Here is a 21,169-nt window from a genome sequence, read left to right as displayed (position 1 = left end):
ATATATTTCCCATTTACATTTATATTCACTATTGCTTGAAATTGCTTGACAATTCATACATAATTTGAGGAAAACACATTGTTGCCAGGAAAAAACAATCATGTTGTAGAGCTTGAATCCTAATTCGTATGTAATCTTTCTCCCTCACTATAACAATAACAAAACTAAAACACAGCGTATGTGCATGAGACTTCATTTCACTCGTGCTGCCTGAAAATCGCATTAACATTATTAAGGTTTCAATGTTCATAACTTGAGAAGGGTCGTATTTGGCACGCTCAACATTAGCTTACTTATTATATAGTAACTTGCTTGCCTCCACACAATTATTTGTTGAAGAAAAAAAACTACCTCATAACTATTGTCCGAATACTACATAGTAGCTATCTATTGTCCCCGATGTTGTGTAGTGAAACACAACACACACAGGACAAAAAAACAAAACAATAATACAATCTTATACCCCACTGAATTGCCAATCCAGCAGGCGGGTCCGTGCTTTTCATCCCGTCAGAGAGGGTTCTCTCTGGATCCTCTTCCTTCTTGCCCCAGTCCAGAGAGACATGCAGCTTAGCTTGATCGATGACTCTGAATTGGCCGTCGGCCCTGGAGAGTCTGGTATGGTGAACCCTGCCTTGGCCCAAAGTCAGCTGGGATCCACTTTGGCCCCCGCATGTGGCTGAACAGGACAAGCAGTTAAATTGATTTTTTTTTTATGTGATGGGATCTACTGACTAGTTGGAAATAAATCTCTGAATTGGATTGCTGTGCTTCGGGTGTTTTAAAAACGTCTTGGGCCGGTTTGTTTTTCCCTGATTTCATTCTATTCAGCTTAAGAAAACCTCTGCATCACTTATCCAATAGATCACTAATAGATTATAGTTTCATAGTCAAGGTTGGGTATTGTGAAGGCAAAAAATGAATCAGGGTTTTGTTACATCGGAGGCTCATTCGACCTTACCTGCATAGCACAGTTAAACACATTAAATAAACTGCTCATAGTTTCAGTATTTTATGGACTAATTGTTATGGGCCAGAGGGAATCTTGAATTAAACTGGTGGTCAATTACTGTCTGCAAAAACAAAGATCATCTACATAAGCTGTGTATCTATGACTCTTTGTGCAGCTTTAGTGCTCCCTTGTGGTGACAGAAAGTACTGCACAGGCCATTCAACAGGTCCAAATAGGAAACAGGTCCAAGGAAATAGCAAGAGCAGCCACGTGTTCTATGCTGTACAGCGTTATGTTGTGTTTTTGCCCTCTGTTGTTGTATTGATGACATTTACAATAGATCAATATATTTCCTAGTGTTTTCAGGTCACCTGCGCACTAGGGGGCCCGACAGCAAGAAAAGACTTCACACACCGTTCACATATCGGAAGAGATTTCTGCCTCTAGATATGATTCAGAATTGTACAACCGATCAAAGGTTACCTGATAATACACGGTGCTGGGGAGTTACGCCAGCTATGGGACAATGTTCCTGCAGGGGGCCCTTGACAGAAAAGTAAAAGAAAATACAGCCAACATTTTAAAGTCAGGTCCTGGGTATAAACTTATAATTTGATCTGCTCAGGCAGCAGACTGAAAGGAAGTGAGGTGTTGATGGTTCGCTCTGACTATTCCTGTGACAATAGGTCAATGATTTAATGCCTTTGTACAATAATTATTGAGTAACCAGGTATGTGTATATACCAATGCACGAGGGGCTGAATTACAATAACATATGTACTTTTTATTGGAATTGACCTTTTTAGTATATTTGTCTTTATTATCATCGTTCCGCCGTCTCTTGGCGTATGGCGCCCCCTGCCGTCGCCCTTGGTCCGCTCACACCATCTGAATCACTCACAACAAACACACGAGAGCTCAACACACAAAAAGAAAATTACACAGTAGCGTAGCTAAGGTAAAGTAGTGGTGAAACAGCGCATGCATTATTTGTAACGATAACCTATGATGTTTTAAAAAGTTTTTTTTAATTATAGAAAAACTCCCGGGTCTCCTGCTTCTTCGTTAGGCGTGAGTCCGCGCATGCGCTCTGCCGCCCGTGTCCGTCAGGGCGGTGATCTCCCTCCCGCCCTCAAACACGCGCTCTTTGCTTAACTCTCTCTATCACTCTCTCTCTCTCTCTCTGTGGGAAAACCCGAGCAGGAGGAGAGCAGCAGAAAGGGGAGGAGGCGGACTCCTTCTTCTCCGTCTTCTTCCGATACAGCGGCGGCAGGATATTTAGAAAAATAAATAAAAAAGAAATCCACGCACACCCCCCCCTCCCCTCCCTCCCCCCTCCCACTTCACACTCCACACTCCCTCCGCCGTGGAGCCGCAGAGCAACAAACACACACACACACACACTCGCGCGCGCGCGCACAAACACACACACGGATGTGCCTCCGAAAGAGCAGCGGATACCGCCCTCCGGACCTTATTAATGCCAAGATTGTGAGTATCCGATCGGCTGCGGAGAGGAGCTTGAAGGCGGGGAGGGAGGGGAGGACGCGGGGAGAGGAGGGGGGGTCCTGGTTCCAGGTTCCAGGTTAATTTCCCCTTCCCTCGTCCCCCAGTCGGCGGGCGGCTTTTCTTTTCTTTTTTCTCTCACTCTCTCTCTCTCTCGCGCTCCGCGCCGTTGAGGTAAAGGTCGATCTCCGTGATTCCTTACCTCACCTCCTTTCCTCACCGTACCTCCTTGAGTCCTTCTCTCAAGAACGGGAAGCGGACGAGGCAATGGGGCAAAAAAAAAAGAGAATTATTTTGAGCTGTGTTTCAGTGTTAATTGTTTCTGAAAATATACGTATGTATTCTAACGTGTTTTTTTCCTACAGCCTTGAAGCGTTCTTCGTTTTCACGTCGGGAAAGAGAGTTTAGGGCGCTTCACGCTCGCGCTGTTGATGACCGTGGTGCGTTCAGGGTTCACAGGGGACAGCGGGTTCATAGACAACACCGGTCAGCCGTGACAAATATCTAACTTTGCTCAATCTGTGTATTTCCACTTTGAATTTACTTTGACCCCTTTTCTTGTTTCTGTCAACCAGCACTTTATTCTTTATCTGCTCACATGTGAGCACGCTAAATTCAATAAAAGGAGCCTATCTCACTTTTGTTTTTTTCTATTAGCTCTGGTCCAATTCTTCCCAGGCGCAATGTGCATTGCAGTGTTGACAGTTGTGGTGTCAGTGATTTGGTGGATGTTTTTAATGGAGATACTTTCGTGTGTTGCGTTCTAACAACCTGCAAAGGGTTCATTAATGCATGGCCATCCTCAAAGGCGTGAGCAAATGGTTTTTATTATGAGTATTAGTGTTTTTGCAACTTCATCCATGATGGATGAGCTTATTGTTAATGTTATGCTGTTGTATTTTTTTTTTTTTAGTGTGGTCTTCTGGATGAGAACAATTTGCTCTGTGTGGGATCATAAAGTTTTCATTAGCCTCGTAGATGATCAGCTTCTAGTGCTTCATCCAGAACAACTCCTGGCTGGACCTGATTATTTTGTTATTGGTTGATGCGTCAATTTAAATGTTTTGGGAATTGTTTTATTTGCACTGGGGCTCTGATCTGATACCCTGCTGGAGAGATGCTGTGTAATGCGGGACTTTGAGTTACGTCAAAAGCAGATCAATTTAAAGCCCTCCTGCTGGTCAAGGCGCATCGCAGGCCAAAGCTTTGAACGCTGGTTGATGGTTGCTGTTGATCTGCCGCCGCAGCTTAAGATGTGTTTTTTTTGGGGGGATGGACAGTTTTCGCAAATACAAATGTAGGCATTCAGTGCAAAACTCACCGGCTGCATCCCGTGACATTTTACACGTACAATGTGATTACAGCAGTGAGCAGCCAGTTCCCATTGGATGCGTTGAGCACTCGTTGTTACGTTCCACACTGTTGCTTAAACCACATGAGGAAATTGACCTGGCTCGTACTGGCGGTTCAGATTGTAACGCGTATTGGATTCACAAATTGGCTAAGCAACAAGAAAAAAGGGAGCAGATCAAATAGTTGTTTTCTTTTTTTTGTTGCCCTAAATAACTAAATCCCCGGCTATTTGTGGTCCATGTTGGCAGACACGGTTCCATTTGTTTTTGTTTATAGCAGCTGGTCTACGAGGCGCTGTTCCTTTCAACTGCTAAACTAAGTGTAATCCATTAAATTCCAAATGTTTTAAAAAAAAAGTTTAATTATGATCTATTGGACGATTCTATTTTCATTGATGAAAACAATCTTGTTTCTCGTAGTTTTAATGATGTTTCACAACGGGTCAAAATTCCCTCTCCATTCATGCTGTTTTTTTGCTGTTTACATTTTTACACACTTTATATGCTAATTCAACTCTGACCAAAACTACTTTTTACGAGATTACATCATAGTAACGTTACTTTAGACCACCACACACACACACACACACACGTACACACACGCACACACACACACACACAACGCATCTGTGATTTATTACTTTCATTTTCTGCTCTCCAACTATGTCATCTGTTCTGAACCGAGCTCTCTGCTCGGTTGAGAGGAAGAAAACAACAAGAATGGGTCATGTGCATTATTTCCATGGCTGCGCGTCCTTACGAGCCGTGAGCGATGCAGAAGTGTAAACGGCTGAACTTTTGTCAAACGTCCCGTTTCTATTTATTCCCATCGTTCCGTTTCCTTCTCGAAGTCGTGTTCGCCGGACCTCCTCATTTTGCTACCGAAGCGTAGACAGGCGGCGCCGTGGAGGGACCAAGGTAGCTATGCATCTTCTTCTTGTGGTTTTGAAGGTCATTTCTTTATTGAAAATGGCAAAAGTCATACGACTGCGTGTGCTGCTCCCCCATCACTTTTCTGTTTTTTTTGTCTCCATTCCACATTTGTTCACACGACGTAACGCACCGCGCCGCCGACCTCTCACTCTCCGGCCAAGTGGACGCCGTCGCTACGGTTGTTGCTGATTTATCCCCCCGTTCTACACCACCTGACGTTGGTTGGGTCACGCGCCCTGTCGTCGCTGCATGCGAGGCACACGGCCTTTCTTTTCTTCTTTTTTTCACAATCCAACATACGCTTTTGTATTTGATTAAAGCGCCCTATCAGCTGTTAAGGTTCTTTACTTTTCCTACAGTGTGTTTGTGCTTTTGTGAGTTCACAGTGACCTTGCCGTAGTCGATGGCGTGTTTATGTATAAACTGACACATGCTTCTCCCACAGCAGGCCAGTAGCAGTCTCGTTGTTTACCTTATCTTATATAACATAACAGTGGGGTCGGTCCGTTCCAATCGGGACTCATGATTCCTATTTCTGCTCATATAAGGTGTCTCGGATGGTTAAGAAAGGCAGAAATGGTGTTTTACAACCTTCACTTGGTAGTAAATGTCGTCCTTCACTCTGGATTACTTTGGGTGAACTCATTGCGCAGGACGTTGCTTTACAAACTGGCCAGATTTGTTTTCCTTCTGTTTCATATTTGTTCCGAGTACGTGGAATTGCTGGCTAACTCCTCCTGAAAGAGAAGTGAGTTTGTTCGTAGTTGCTTTGTTTTTTTTCTCTGGTTCCCTGATCAAACCAAGCCGACGGAGCAGAGTTTGATTAAACGAAAAAAATGCCCTCAGAAATCCCAGTCATATTTGTTATTGTTCTCTTAGTAGCTGAGACACTCGTTTTCTACCTCGCCGTGTAAATCAAATCAATAGAATCGGCTCTAAATAAAATACATCTTTGGCTAATTTTGCGGCACCGACCCTGACATTAAGAAACACACGGACAAAGGTCTACAGTTCTTTTTTCTTTTTTTTTAATGATTGCGTTGTCAGTTTGTTCACACATCCTCTTTCTTCATTGTGTCTGTTGCATATTTCCTCTTTTTTTGTTTTAGTTTTTTTGATGTTGTCTCTCTTGCTGTCAAAGTGTTGATCGTTTGTTTCTGCCACACATGGTTGTGTTTGTGTCTTTGCCTTGTCTGCGTGACAGGGTGTCACTCTTTTTTAGCTATTTGATCAGAATTCCCACAGACGTTTAATTTCCAGCATACTTTCCATTGATGGGGAAAAAAAAGATCTCCCTAAATGTCAAATGTTTGTCCGGAAACTTAGTTTGACCACCACACATTGTTGAGGTCACCAAGTGGAATTAATAAAGGATCTCATCAAGAGGTCAGAGAGTTTCATGGAGGCCAACGTTGTTCCTCTAATAATGTAAAATCGCTCAACAAAAAGTCATTTTCTTTTCTTGAGGCTGTAGATAATCTGAAAACGGACTGCAACATTTTTTATTTCAATTATTTTCCTGTTTAGAATAATTTGGCCTATAAAATGACCTTTTGGCAAATTCAGAATCCCCCAGTTGTCACAGATGCCGGCTCCAAACGTGACAAAAAGAAGTTTAATTGTGGTAAAAAACCCAGCAGGGTCTCCGTCAGTTGCAGCTTGGATTGATATATTTAATAAAATGGAAGCGTATCTGTTATGCAAATTCCTTTGCCATAGCAACCAATTTGTAGATTTCCGTTGAGCATTTAGTTTCGTCAGCTGGACAGTGGAGTGTAAGAGCCATTGAGTGGCAGTTTAGAAACACAACGGTGGCTTATTTGTTTTCTCAAGTAATTATTAGTGAAGGACAATTATTCCACCAGCCCGAGTCATCTTTGATGGGAAAAGCAGCGACCTTCCAATATCTGGCAACGGAGTCCTCGCGTAACTCTTTATTAGATCGTCTTGTTCCTCAGAAGGTCAGAAAGACGAGTTCATGGAAGAACACGCTGGTTCGCTTCTTCTTTCACTGAGTAAAACCTGTGATTCATGAGAATGTGGCTTCCTCACAGCCCCGTGAGACAGATTGAGCGTCGTCTGTACTTAAGGTGACAGGTGAAAAGTTGCTACACACACACACACACACACACACACACACTTACTATGGCTTCTTTTCTCCTTTTTCGTGTGTGTGTGTGTGTGTGTTTTCAATTGCGTGTGTCCATCGTTCATGTTTCTGTGGTAACATGGATTTTATTTAGATTTTTGGTTGATGACTGAATTTTCTTTTTGGGATTTCATACATATTTGTGAATGACTGTATGTTTTCGTAATGCGTTTGCATTGTGCTTGTTTGTGCTTTGGTTTGGCGTCTTCACATGCACGTTCATTTTTGCATTTTGCGCATGTGTGTGTGCGTGTGTGTGTATGAAGGAGGGGTCCGAGGCAGAAAAGGGGATGACATGCATGCGTCCGGCCTGCTAACGTCGCTGACTCCTCACACACTAACCGACAGCCCGCCCTCGCCACATGACGGACGTACTGGTAAACCATCTCTTTGTGTCTCAAAACATTTCTTTGTTTACCTGTCTGGCAAATGATCTTATCTGCCATAAAAAGAACCGGCTAAGAGCAATAATCGACCGTACCAATGCTGATGCGGCCTAAAAATCCAAGTAACGGCAAGTCCGTGAGTTTATGAACTGATCAAATGTCATGTTTTATTATTAATTGGCTTATCCGCACTCACAGGAACAAAAACACAAGACTCACTACCTGATCTATTATATACTGCTCTATTTGTACTGCACATGTGCAAACTTGTACTAGGAAGTACCGGTCCGCGTTCGATGGGCTCGGTTTGGCGAACCAACGATTTGTCGGCGTAATCCAACTAACGTGCAGTTTATCTGTACTGTTGAGATGAGTGTCAACCTGACAAATCCAGGATCAGTCCTCTGGGCTCAAAATGAATTCCCTATTAACTCGTTGTCCCCCTTGTTTATCTCTGGATCATTTAGTCAACAACAAATAACCGCTACGATGCGTCGGCCTCGGCAGGCGTACCGACTGACTTCAGCACACCGTTACACCCCTATGGTGTAGCAGGAAGCATCACTGCCTTTTGAAATGTGGGTGTCCAAACAGACAACCACACCCGAAAGTACCCAAAGTGTACACACATGGGGGGGTTTGGACACACCAATGTTCTTTTCTCGTCTCCTTCACTCTGAAAGAATGCGGGAGAAAGACACGGCTGAGCGGTGAAGAGACATCGCTGTGTGTGTGTGTGTGTGTGTGTGTGTGTGACACCCGGGGCATTAATACTGCTACGCAGTCAGATTTATAGAGTTTGGTGTTCTTGGCAAAAGAGCGTCGTTGACAAGTCCAGACTGCACCCCACAGGTGTCCAAGGTTGGAGGGAGAAGGAATGTAAATGTTTCTCCCCTTTTTTAAGCCGCCCTCGGCATGAATGGGCCCTCGCAGACCCGGCGGGTCGGGCCGCTGTGCGTGGGCGCGCGTGTGTAGACGCCACGGCTGATTCATCAAGTTTCAGAAAGAAACCAAGAAGCCACGTGTGTCACAATACCTCCGTCTCCGTTTCCTGCCCCTCTCTCTCTCTCTCTCTCTCTCTCTCTCGCTTGCTCTCGCTCTGTTTTCCTGTTGCATTGGACTGTCTTCCGTCTCTCTTTACTCCTTTTACTGGAGCGAATGCGTGTTGATTGATGGAAACGTCGTAGCCTTCAGCATAAGAGCGCGAGAAAACGAAAGGAAGAAGCCGCCAGTTCTCTCGTCCGCTCATCCGTCCTCGTTCTGCCATCATTGAATCGACTCGTCCCCGGTGAGCTTTGCTGCTGAATGGCGTCCGCGTGCTGCTGCTTCCATGTGCCGGTTACTCAACGGGGCTCTTCTTTTTTTATTTTCCGACTTTGTAGCTCAACGGATGGAGCAAGGCAGCACCAGTGTTGGTGGTTTGAGTCCCTGTTGCACTTGGTGTTTGATGATGGGGGGGTGTCAGACTAAGTGCTTAGGATGCATGTGGAAGGACGGCTGTGGTGGTTGTTTAGGAGGTTCTCTGTCGTCTTTGGGGAGAAACTCTTTCATCGCTGCGTTTTAGATGAACCTGAAACTGGAGTCATCGAGCTTTAAGCAAGACGGTTTGTCTCAGTTCCTGAAGTGAGACATCTTGGGGAAATGCAGTTTGCCTTTTTTTGACTGATGATTGAGACAAAAAAAAACAAACCTGAATTTCCCAAATGAGAGTTTCAGACACATTCCACCCTTTTCAGGCACGAGTTCATTATGGTTTATCTTGATCACATGGCAATGTTCTCGTTTTTATACGAAAAAACTGGGAAATAATACAGTAACAATTTCAAACTTCTGGCAATTTTTTAGTCTGCCAATTTCCTAATGCAATACGACTTGACATTCGGATGTTTTGTTCTGATTAGGCATCTCCGCAACATATGACCGTATGTGTTTTAACGTTTATTTTTACTTTTTCGGGCTGCAGCTTACAAGGACTTTCATTACTGGCTCATTTGACAACTGTTTTCACTCACATTTGGAAACCTTTTTTTTGGTCTAAAACAAATGTATTAAACCCGAGGTGATCGCATCAAACATAAAAGCTGCAGCAAAGTAGGCCATTTGTACTTAATTCCACTCTGCCACAAGTCGTATACAAGAGCACATGGTTCTGCAGAGCTCTAATCAAACTGCACCATTGTCGGATTTAACATTAAAATGTACAGAATTCTCTTCATCTCAGAGCGAGCCCACCCGGCCCCCCTTGGAGGGGCTGATGTGGGCGGACACACCCACCACAGTAAAGTGCTGCAGGTGAACGTGTTGGAGGAATGATCCAAACTATGTTGCTCGGCCCCCCCCCTTCACTCCCTTCCCTCCCCCGACGTTTGAAACCTCCAGCTGGATGGTGGCGTTCTGATCGGGTCGAACTTTGAAGTCTGCGAAAATGATGCGCTGAAAGGATTAGTTCACCCAAATGATAAACGAGCCACAGATGGAGTTCTGTTACGACTTGTCTGCTTCCACCCGCACGACAATGAAGCCACTGGAAACGGCGTCGGGCCTTTCCCGTCACACTGAGTGACTTTGTGCGTTTCCTTTTGCTTGATTTGGACCTTGATTGTAACGATCCTCTTTGTTAAGGCGGAGTCATTTTGAAATGGGAACGCAGCTCGTGTAATAATGCGAGTACGAGGTGACGCGTGTCTGTCGTTGCGCTTGCGTGTGGATCACAGTGCCTTTGTGTATTGTAACTTTGCATGCACATGTGAGCAGTTGTAGCTTGATTGTGTGTGTGTGTGTGTGTGTGTGTGTGTGTGTGTGTGTGGCTAGGCATGTCCATAGAAGGTCAGATGAGGAGAAGAATTTTGGAGCTGGTCGGCGCAGCCCTCTGGTGAAAATTTTTGAATCTGTCACCACAAAACGCTTTTAGGCTGGATTTATAGACCCACTTTGTGTGTGTGTGTGTGTGTGTGTGTGTGTGTGTGTGTGTGTGTTTTTAAGTAAAAGGGAGTAGTGTGAAAGCAAAAGTGTGTGTGATTTTCAAAAGCAGTAGAGAGACAGATTAAGAACAAGAGGAGAGCTGTGTGTGTGTGTGTGTGTGTGTCACATTGCATTAGCGAAGCTTTAGCAGTGTTTAACATGTCAGGACAGGAGCTTAGCAAAGCTCCTCTTTGCCATATTTAATTTCCTTTCTTATCCACCGGATCTGAGCTTAAGACACCCAAGACCTGCAGGAACTGCTTAGAAAAGTCCACGCTGGGAATTGGTATCAATCAATCTCGATTTATGCACTTTTGGTTTTGCAAACTGCTCAGGAACACAGGGGACGCTCATACACACTCAGTTGTTGTCCTGTTTGTGGTCTCACGAGGCTGTGATTGTCCTCTATGTCACAACAGGTCACTTTGTGCGGTTATTTCTAGAATACGCTAAGGGGGAGAGACCTCCATACAGGGTAGTGGGAAGCGCACCGCGTGTGTTAGATATGTTGTGTTACACCAGTCATGTCTGTATATGTATGATCGTTGCAGGTTTGATTGTTCAGCAAAAATGTCAATATTGATGTGATCATGTGATGCTCTTCTGTGCTTATCTTTCTGGGAGGAATACGGACTCTTGGGCTCACTTTTGCTTTAGTTTCAACTTAAATCTTATGAATTTTAATGGAGATGACTGAGCTCCATCGAGTCTTAAATGTCTCCGTACCGGAAGACTTTTGTTCTGTTGTGACTTGGCTGGAATCATTCTACTAATTCGAAATAATCCCAAACATGAGAGAACACGGCAGGTGGTTTGGTAAACGTGTGTCTTATCACTTCCAGCTGTGCGGTAATAATGCCCTGAGGGGTAACGGGGTGTGAGGTATATACAGCAGTGTGTTATCCGCTATGTACTGAAGAAAAGCTCTTTATTGAGAACTCCCTCAGAAGGAGGATGGGACACGCTGTCCTTCACATCCTCTGTAGTAGAAATCAAATAACACAAGAAGAGACCCGCAGGGTGATGTGGGGAGGTTAAAGTGTTGAAGTGAGTGTAGACAATAACATTATCAATGATAAAAACAGTACAATCATTTGAATGTCATACAGCAGCATCCCACTGGACGACGCAAGGGTTCAGAATACAAACAAAAACCGACTCAGGCCATAGTTTACAGTTTTATTCTACTCCATTCATTTTGGGCAATTGAGACACTGCGGCGAGTCCCGTCCTTTCCTCCCCAGTGCGTCCGGCGTCCTCAATGACACAGCGCAGAGTGAACTCTGCACTCCGTATTCAGCAGAAAATATGCTACGGTTAACAAAAACTCACTTTAGCGTTGTCTAATGTAAAATATTAATCCTCAAATACACGCAGGCACCAGACCAGACGCAGAAGTAGACAAAGAAAACAAAAACAAATCGGTTGCTGCAGTCTGCAGGTTGCATGTGTGACTTCCTCTGCCCGTATATGGCGCCTGTCGCGATATCGTGACGCCCCCTCCCACAGTCTGGGAGGCTGTCGTCTGATTGGACGCACCTGGGTCTCTGGGCTCACAGAGCCCGCCCACCTGCTCGCTCGTCCCCATTCGCTCCCTGCAGCTGGTGTCGCACGTCCGAGCTCTGCTTTCTCTGCTCCATTGCTTCATCTCAGGTGTCTCCAGGTTGTTTTTTGTGTTTAACTTGTTTTTTATTCGACGTTTGTTTATGAGAGAAACCTTTTGGTGTGATTGAGGCACTGGAGAAAAAGTAAAAACACTGATAATCCCCCCCTTCCTCGCCCTCAATGAGTGTTGTTTAATTACTTAGACGTTGCTGGCAGGTACAGATGTGTGTGTGTGCGCGTGTGCATGTGTGTGTGTGTGTGTGCGTGCGTGTGTGTATGTGTGTGTATTTGTAGACAAACGTGCATTACACAAATGCCCGGCAGTGCCTCTCTCTGATTTTAAATGTCATCTGGCTTTATTGGCATGGTACGCGAGTCCATCTGTGCGGCCAAAGCCTGCAGGGATGTGCGCAGTACAAAAGAGATGATTGCGCCGCAGTTGATGGATGGATTTTCAAAGGACGTGCACGTGTCCTACATGCATTCATCCTTAAATATGCAGAATATATCTGCTGGTTTATATATTAATATTAGCAAAGATTCAAACTAAAATCTGATTTGAGTTCGCTTTCACAGATGCAAAACACTCCAAATATTCTACTGCTCCTTTTGGCTCCCAAGAGTTGCCTCCATGTGTTTGTGCGATTTAGCTTTGTTGTTGTAATTGTGGGAATCGTAATCTCAACCTGCGTTTGACCGATTGTGCAGATCGAATTTCTCCACCTGCCGACGTGAAGCAGGGAATCACATTAGAACCGCCTCGGCCTTGGCACTCGAGCGAGGCGCCTGTACGTCTAACTGGTGCCTTTTGATTTATTCTGGGCGTGTACGCGTCGTGCAGCAGGAAAACGGCGTGTGTGCTCTGTCAACTTCTCCGCGGTGGATTCAGGTTCAAAACATATTTACAGAGAGGGAGTTAAGATGAGTCGGAAGTGAACTATTGTGTGTGTGTGTTTGGTTTCTCGGCATTCTAATGTCATCTAGTTTAATCAGATTAACACTCCCAGCCAAATCCTGTCAAACGCACAAGCGCACACACACACACACATACACACACAGAAACACGCACACACGTGAACTGAAATTCATGTGGAGCAAGAGGAAGTGAGACATCTGCTCAGAAGGAACTGTACACATTAGCCTCTTTCTTTCTTCTCGTGCTTTTCTCTGTAGTCCTTTTTTCCTGCCTTCTGCTTTCTAAACTAAAATGATAATTAACTTTATCGTGCTCATTCATCACATGTGGTGAACACACACACACACACACACACACACACCTTCCATACAGATTTTTCTCTCTCACACCCGCTAAAAGGCAGAAACAGTGTTATAAAACACGGCCGTAATAAAGAGGAAGGGAGTGTTCCTGTCTTTGCTCTGGCGGCGCAGGTAAACAGTGGCTAGTGGGCCGGTGTGTGGGTGTGTTTCTAAAGGTGTGTGTGTGTGTTTGTTTGTTTCAGCAGTGATCACACTCTGATTGCAGCTTTAACACATTAATAGAGAGAAATACCAACTAACTGACTATTTTAAAGTCAGGTTTTCTTTTCCTGCTGGCAATGTAAAGGTCACCTCACCGCTTAAGGACATTTACCCCCCCCATCCCATCCCCCCAAATACGGTGCGTTAGCCGTGCTGTCAAGTTGCCCCCTGTGGCCAACCACAGTACTGCAGGTCTCAACGTATTTTAGTACTGAAAGGATCTCTATAGCTGAGACTGGGTTAACTTTTCTCAGGAATAGGGGGTTTCTTTTTTTTTTTTACCGGACTCGCTATCTTTGGATCTCAGAGTTGTGGCTGGTGGAAGGTTTTTTGTCTTTCCCTGCGTTGTTATCAGTCAACCAGTCGGCCAAAACAGGCGGTGGATCACGAACAGGTCGCAGGTTACTGCTTTCACTCCGCTTATCCGCGGTGATACCGGCATGACCATTCTGCCACATTCACCCGCTCTCAGTGTTGGCATTAAGAACACACACACACACACACACACACACACACACACAGATCAGCGAGTGGACAGCTGGAGGCTGTTAGCTGTAGTTTCACTATTTTAGAGAAACAGAAAAATAACAACAAAAGCTCCCAATGTGATGATGATGATGATGGCGTCTGAATGCATTTTTTGTGTTTATGCGTCCGGGTGCCCTTTTATATCGTGCATCTGTGAAGACCTACTCTCATTTTGTGCATGTGTGTGTGTTTGTGTGAGCACATGATGCACACTGTGTGCTGGACAGTGTGCACATATTTGGCCATGTCGCTGTGTTTCTCGGGTCTCTCGGGCCCTTTCGTTCCAAAAAGTAACATTTTTTTTTTTTTACTCATTCTAGTTTTAAATGTATGTAAAAAAGAACTTGAACTATGTATTTAAACATGTTCGTCATCAATTAAAGGATCCAAAAAGCTTGCTGCCTTTAGTCCAAAACCCAAAATTGGTGTGTGTGTGTGAGTGTGAGAGAGCTCACAGCCCAATCACATGATGCATCACATTGCCCGCTCTGTCTCCATACCCGCTCTCTTTCACTTCCTCTATTCTCCGTGGTGTTTCTCTCTTCCTCCATGACCTCTCTAAATGTGTACATCTCTTGTTTCCCTCTTTCTCGCTCTCTTGTGTAATCTATGATCTTGCCCTCTTTCAACATGTCTGCCCCTTTTTTTTCTCCCTTTGCCATCCCATGCAGTTATTCCCCCTTTTCTCACTGTCTCACATCAGATAACCTTCGTCTTTTTCCTGTTCCATCCCTCCCAATTTCTGTTTTAAAAAGTGTGTTTATTTAAACCAGCAGGTCAAATCTGGTTACAGTGCAAAAATAAGTGTGTGCGTGTGTGTGTGCCCTCAAGTCCCTGAAATACGACAAAACTCTCTTTCTTCTCCTGTTCCGTCTCTTCCACCAAAGACAATTTTATCAACAAAACACATTTCCAATGCAAAAATTCTGGTTTATTTTGTTATTTGACTGTAGATTCCCTGTGAACACCAAAATCTTCATCATCATCATCCCTAAAGGCAAACCTGCTATGTGTAGTATTTAAAAACAATGAGCTCAAACGTCTTTGGTGTGATCACTGTAAACAAAGATAATCATTTTTTGCTTCTGTCCAACACGAGCGGCGTCACCAGAGACGTGTTCGAGGATATTTCCTTCTTTTTATATGCTTTTTAGCAGTAGTTGCTACGTCACGTCCTACTGTCTATGTAGTATGTGTGTAACACACGCTGTATTCTTTACGCCTCGATGTTTCCTTGAATCAACTTTTCATCTGAAATGAAAATTACTTTTACCGTTTGATACTTCGAAATAGCATTTTGTTGGTAATATTTTTGGTGCTTTTACTTCCATAAATGGGATTTGGAATTTGGAGTATTTTTAAGATTTTGATACTGGTGCTTTTTTTTACCAGTAATTAAAGGACAGCACTTCTTCCATCGCTATAAATACCAGTAGCAATGAGAACATGTCTCTCCCTGCCTGTGTCCTTGCAGTACACGGGTCCAATCCCGGCCGAGCGAGGCGGCGAGCTGGCCATGGGAGGAGGTCGCAGTGAGACCTCGGCGCTGAGCGAGACCGCGGGGGGGCGGGGCATGACCACTACGCAGAACTCCCAACGGCCCAATGCCTGCTGCTTCTGCTGGTGCTGCTGTTGCAGCTGCTCGTGGTAGGAGACAAGAACAAGAACACACACGCGCACGCACACACACGCTGCATTTATACAGACAAATACACACACACACACACACAAACCTGGCACACATGTGAAACCTCTTATGTAAGCAAGTACACACTGGGGCAAGTACCCTGGTCCTGCCGGGCTGAATGTCATCTTTTACTTTGCTGTATTGAGGCTTTTGAATGAAGCTTGAAATGTTTGCCCTTACATTGTATCACAGCATCACCTTCAAAACATCTCCAAACTTTACCCTCAAGTTAAATTAGGAAAGTCTACAGATGAAATGAGGCACATATTTCTAGCAGCGCCTAATTCCCTATCTGATGCGTATCCATGATTGGGGGATTACCGCCAGAGCTAAAATAAGCCCCGTGCGGTTTTGAGGGCGGATTGGAGGGTGACTGCTGCCCTGGACCAAACTGGATTATATCCAGAAGAGCAAACCTCATGCTGGTATAATAAGATTGAAAAAACAAAAAATCAAAAGCAAATTGTGAGCATTTTTAAAAGGTTGTGGACTATTATGCAGAATAAAGTACAAGGTGTTGAACAGGAAGTAGCATCGATCGTTACGGGTGAAGGGATTTCTGAATTTAGCAATATGTGTTTTATTCTTCAGGTCCTTAAGCTTTATTGTCTATAATACTGTATCAAAAATATATTGTAATAGTATTATATTCCACCTGTAACGAACCAAATTCAATGCTTACACATATGTGGAATTTGTATATATTGTTGTTGTATCACGCTTCAGCAGTATTCCAATCGGTCTGCTTATTGTTTGTGGCTGACACCCGTTTTGTATTTTTATTCATTAAGTAACAACAATGAAGTCAGGACCCGATAATATCGAGTTACAAAATGACCAATTAAGCATCAGCAACTACTTGGATTCCATTAGGAGGTGCAGGTGAGCTCTGCAGAGAGAGGACATTCCCCTTCTGGTAAACCTTCTGACACAAACCCGCGTCGTAGCGAGGCAGTAGATGTTGGGCGATTAGGTCTCTGTCGTTCCCACAGGAGACCTCGTGGTTTATGGCTCTCTTCTGAAGGCGTTGACACCTGCAGCCGCTGCTCCGCCCTGCTGTTCACATAACTCTGCTCAGCGGTGTCATTAAACGGGGGGCCGTGACATCGTCGTAGGTGACTGTTCACGCGTTTATAGTTCTACAGCTCTTCTGTCAGCTGTGGTTTAGTGTGTGTGTGTGAGAGAGAGAGAGAGAGCTTCCATCCTGTTGTTCTCCCCGTCAGGAATGAAGAGGAGAGGCGGAGGCGGAGGAAGAGAATATCGCAGGACACCAAGATGGAAACCAGACAGAACTGTGAATCTTGGTGAGTCCGAGGCAGAAACGCACAACCATTCTGTCTGGCTTAAAGTTTATTAATAACATTTCGTAGCTTAGGTCACGGCACCAACAAAACAATGATTATTTTATATTTATATATTAGGCATTTGTTGTTGGGATTTCGCTCTATTGAGTTATTTGTTATAATGTGAGCTCAGATATTTCCCATTCATAAACCATACAGACACACGGAACGATTGGGAGACAAAATAGCAACTACTAGAAAAACAGAATAGGAAACGTCTACATGAAATCCTGTAACGTGTCAAACTGGATGAACGAAGAAGAAATGAATCCTCCTTTCCTCAGCCCCAGACCGTCTGCGGAAGAGATCCGCCTGTGGTCTCAGTCTTTCGACAAGCTGATGAGGAACCCCGCGGGTCGGAATGTTTTCCGAGAGTTCCTGCGGACGGAGTACAGCGAGGAGAACATGCTGTTCTGGCTGGCCTGCGAAGACCTCAAACAAGAAATCAACAAGAGCGCCATTGAGGAGAAAGCGCTCTCCATCTACGAGGACTACATCTCCATACTGTCGCCCAAAGAGGTGGGGGGGGACTGTGGGGAAACGCCTATTTGCAACAAAGAGGTTATGAAGTGATGGTTTTGGGGAGTTTTAGCAGCTTTCACATTAATAAAAAAAAATGTTTCTCTTTTTCTAAACCTTACACATTTAAATGTAGCATGACCCTTTCATCTCTGGATCAAGGAAAAGAAAAGTATTTATATATCATAGCTGAAATTCCAAGAGATGATGAGTTAATCCCTTTTTAAAACGTTTGGAAGTGTTGCTTGAGGTCAGCTCTTTTATTTCTGGAACAACGATATTTGGAAATTTATTTGGATAAATAATTGACGCGGCGACACGTTACACACTTCAGTGTGATTGGTGCAGACAAACATGCAGCAAGTACAAACGCACACAACCAACGTGCTCAAGTTGCTCCGCTGCTGAGAAACGAGGGAAGCAACGTCGGCTTTGCTGCTATTTTTAACCGACTCACTGCGTGTGTGTGCATGCGTGCGTGTGGCCGCTTCATTTAGTCAAAGTGCTGGAGGCATTGCTCGTCAGGCGCCATCGCAAGTGTACACAAGTGTGTTTGGATGTATGTATGTACAGTTTTTCCTGCGCGTCTACTTCTGGCAACAGAGGCTTTTTATAGACCCGGGAACACCAGAGATATCCAGACGTGTTGAGTCTGGCGGAGAAGATGCGTGCCTGGCCGTCCGTCTGCGTGTGTGACCTCGGTAGGGCGCCTATCTCTCTTTGTGTGAACGCGAGAGGAATCATTGGAGACCGCTTTGTCGCGCTATAAATATCTGCTGCTGCTTTTTCTGTGGGGCCCTGAGTGTGTGAGTGAGTGTGTGTGAGTGAGTGTGTGTGTGTGTGTTTGGGTGTTCCCGCGCTGATAACCGTATGTGCTCCGGCATCTATGGAAGATAATAAACTAAACCACAGAGCGAGTCCACATCCAAACTGTTCCAACGCTCGACAAACATTTGACCCAAAACAATGTGGAACAATGAGGCACGTCCTCCCATGTGCCGTCGCGCTCCTCGTTAAAAGTGTATCGAATGTCTCCCCCCCCCCCCCCCCCCCCTCAGGTGAGTCTGGACGCCCGGGTCCGAGAGGTGATCAACAAGAAGATGCAGAACCCGACAACTCAGTCGTTTGAAGACGCCCAGCTACAGATCTACACGTTGATGCACAGGGACTCCTACCCTCGATTCCTCTCCTCCAGCATCTACAGGTCGCTCCTTCACGGCGGCTCGCGCACCTCCTCCGAATCCTAGTCGCGCACACTGCCGACCGCCCGGTCCGGCCTCTTCTGACACTGCAGTTACAGGACTGACGCCACGACCATTTCATTGCACAGAGCTTTCCAAGGAAGACCAGGCAACCGCTCGCCTTGTCGGTTTGCTTCTGAGAGCCTCCAGATTTACTGCCGAGAAAGCCTCAACTTTTAGTATCGTTTCCAAGACTCTTAAGGTTTGTCTCCAGTTGACTCCTCTCTAGTTTCTTCCATTCTTTTCCCCTAGTAAACCGTAATATAAATATAGGTGGCAGGTAATAGGTAAGCTGCCAGCATACATTGGATGGATGGATTTGTACTTATTTGCCCCTCAGTTGGCGGATTAAGAGGCGGCCGTCGCTGAAATCCGCTCGCGTTTCTTTTTGAATCCTACAGGTCAAGTCTCTCAAGTCAAAAGGAAAAAGATTGATGCCCTCACATATTCCTTTTATCTCTTTTTTAAATTGTTCTCCCTTTCAACTGGAAAACACCAGTCGCTCCCTCCATCCCCTGCTACAAACCACGAACGAAGGATTTATTTTCTTTTATTAGTCGACTCATTTCCGTCAGTCACCAGTCATTTCACCCCTGTGATAAACGGATGGATGTCACTTCCTTCCGACTACTGATTTACAAACAGACAAGACGTCTATTTTTTAAGAGAAAACTATATGGAACATTTTAGCTGTGATGATTATTGTTGGTTTTTGTTCATTTGGTTTATTCCAGCCCCTTCCTGCAAGAGACCGTACCGACGCGACACCAAGGACACCACAGACCACTGGGGCAATAAACACTGGAAAACATTCACTTGCACACACCCACACAATTTGTGTTACTATACGATTGGTTAAATGGTTAAAAATATGAGAAAAAAAAGTTGTGAGAGTCCAGGAGATCCCAAAGGGATTCGCAGGGAAGAGGTTGGGACGGGGGCGAGGGGTCGCCAAAGGTCAGGAGGGACCACAGAAGATGAAATGGTCTCTCTGCAACAAAGATCAAGCTTTAAAAGTAATAGTTGTCCTAGTAAGTATAGTAATACAAATCTACACTCACACTCACCAGGGTGGCCTACCTGGGCACTGCTGCTGACCTCTGCCTCTGTGACCTCTCACCTTTGACCTCACCACTGTCTGTCACCCACTCAGAAGCCTGCTCCTGATTGGCTCCAGGAGGTTGTTAACTGTGATCGTTCAATTCAGGAAGGGGGGGGTTGGGAAGAAATCCCGGGTTCAAAAATATATAAATATATCCATGAAAAACAATTTATAATTATATGTAAAAAATATGTTATGTGACGCTTACACCCAGTGCTTTGTTGGAAATGTAGTTTGAAGAAAACACAAGGTTGTAGTTGTCTGCGGAACAACTGATTTCAAGAAGAGGTCCTCAGAATGCATTCATCTTAGTATCGTTATGTTATTTATTTTATATTTTGTTAAAACTGTGATTTTAATTGTGTAGATCTACAGAAAGTCTTGAACATCCGATGAGAAGCAGCGTTGTTTGCTCAGTGTTTGTGAATCGGTGTATTTATTTCAGTAACAGTATGAGTTGTCATGCTGAAGTCTCTTTGCCACCCTCTTCTTTCATATGATAAATGAGTTATAAAATATTTTAGACTAATTATGTTGTCTGACTACTCCGGTCTGGTTTTTACAGCCCAATTGCAATTGTGTTTTTGAGTAAGATCGGTAAAAGATCGGATAAAGATATATTCAGCAAATAGGTTTTATTTGTCTGTTTGTTTTTAAAATGCAGTAAATGTGCAACATCTTAACTTGCATCCTTTTTAAATAGACGAGGGTTCTAAACAACCGTTCGTCGTCCGAAGTGAAGCTGCAGTTTGACTCGGTGTGACCTGAAAGTGAACATGAACTGAGCAGAAACAGTTCTAGCTGTTCACTCTGTGTGTTGACCCTCAGTTCCTAAAGGAAACCCACACACACACACACACACACCCACACCCAACCTTTGAAACAGTCCATTTGTAGTGTGTGTGTGTGTGTGTGTGTGGCCGTCTGGTCTTTTTCCACAGTTCACTGTAACTTGATATGTTTTTGTTTGGGAGTAATTCTCTATGACTGACACACACATGCACGCACGGTTTCATGCCTCCATATTCACTCAAAGGAAATTCTTTATCTGTCCATCAATTCCCACCTTTCTAGTGTAGTTTCTTTATGATGAACGCTGGTAATCTTTACTTCTCCTGCTTAAAGACTTGTGTTCTAGTCAATGTGCCAATGGCTCTTTTTATTTTCTTTATTTTCTACTTCAAAGACACAAAGGTTCATAATGTTATGCTCTAATATGGAACCAGCAGAGCTGTGTATTGGCAAGAAACTGGTGGTCACGTTACGTTTCAACTTGCAATGAGTCAATATGTTTTTACTTTTTCTTTATGCACGGCAGCAATGGGGCACTCATTCACACCACTGCTTTTGGTGCAGTGTTTCTGGCCTGTGACCAAGCGAACTGTGACCAAGCGAACCTGCAAGTGAAACAGAAGCTGTGTCTGTT

The 21,169-nt window shown here is 44.4% G+C and overlaps 1 protein-coding gene across 11 annotated transcripts; it reads left to right on the top strand.

Moving 5' to 3' along the window:
• Positions 1–2,125: 2,125 nt before the first annotated feature.
• Positions 2,126–20,372, top strand: rgs19 (regulator of G protein signaling 19). Of its 11 annotated transcripts, none has more exons than XM_078090279.1 (6): positions 2,154–2,443; positions 7,159–7,269; positions 15,326–15,498; positions 16,762–16,842; positions 17,166–17,400; positions 18,459–20,372. In XM_078090279.1, exons 2-6 carry the CDS (start codon positions 7,255–7,257, stop codon positions 18,645–18,647), a joined length of 693 nt encoding a protein of 230 aa, XP_077946405.1. In that variant the 5' UTR covers positions 2,154–2,443; positions 7,159–7,254; the 3' UTR covers positions 18,648–20,372. The 11 variants fall into 11 exon arrangements, with proteins under 11 accessions (XP_040048961.1, XP_077946405.1, XP_077946422.1 ...); XM_078090296.1 differs by having other exon boundaries at positions 2,158–2,443; positions 7,159–7,263; XM_078090288.1 differs by lacking the exon at positions 2,154–2,443 and adding an exon at positions 2,458–2,632.
• The last annotated feature ends 797 nt before the right edge of the window (positions 20,373–21,169 follow it).

The sequence above is a fragment of the Gasterosteus aculeatus genome, chromosome 2 (assembly GCF_964276395.1).
Source record: "Gasterosteus aculeatus chromosome 2, fGasAcu3.hap1.1, whole genome shotgun sequence".
Lineage (NCBI taxonomy): Eukaryota > Metazoa > Chordata > Actinopteri > Perciformes > Gasterosteidae > Gasterosteus > Gasterosteus aculeatus.
The sequence above is the reverse complement of the archived record's forward strand: the minus strand, read 5'-3'. Positions and strand labels throughout refer to the sequence as shown.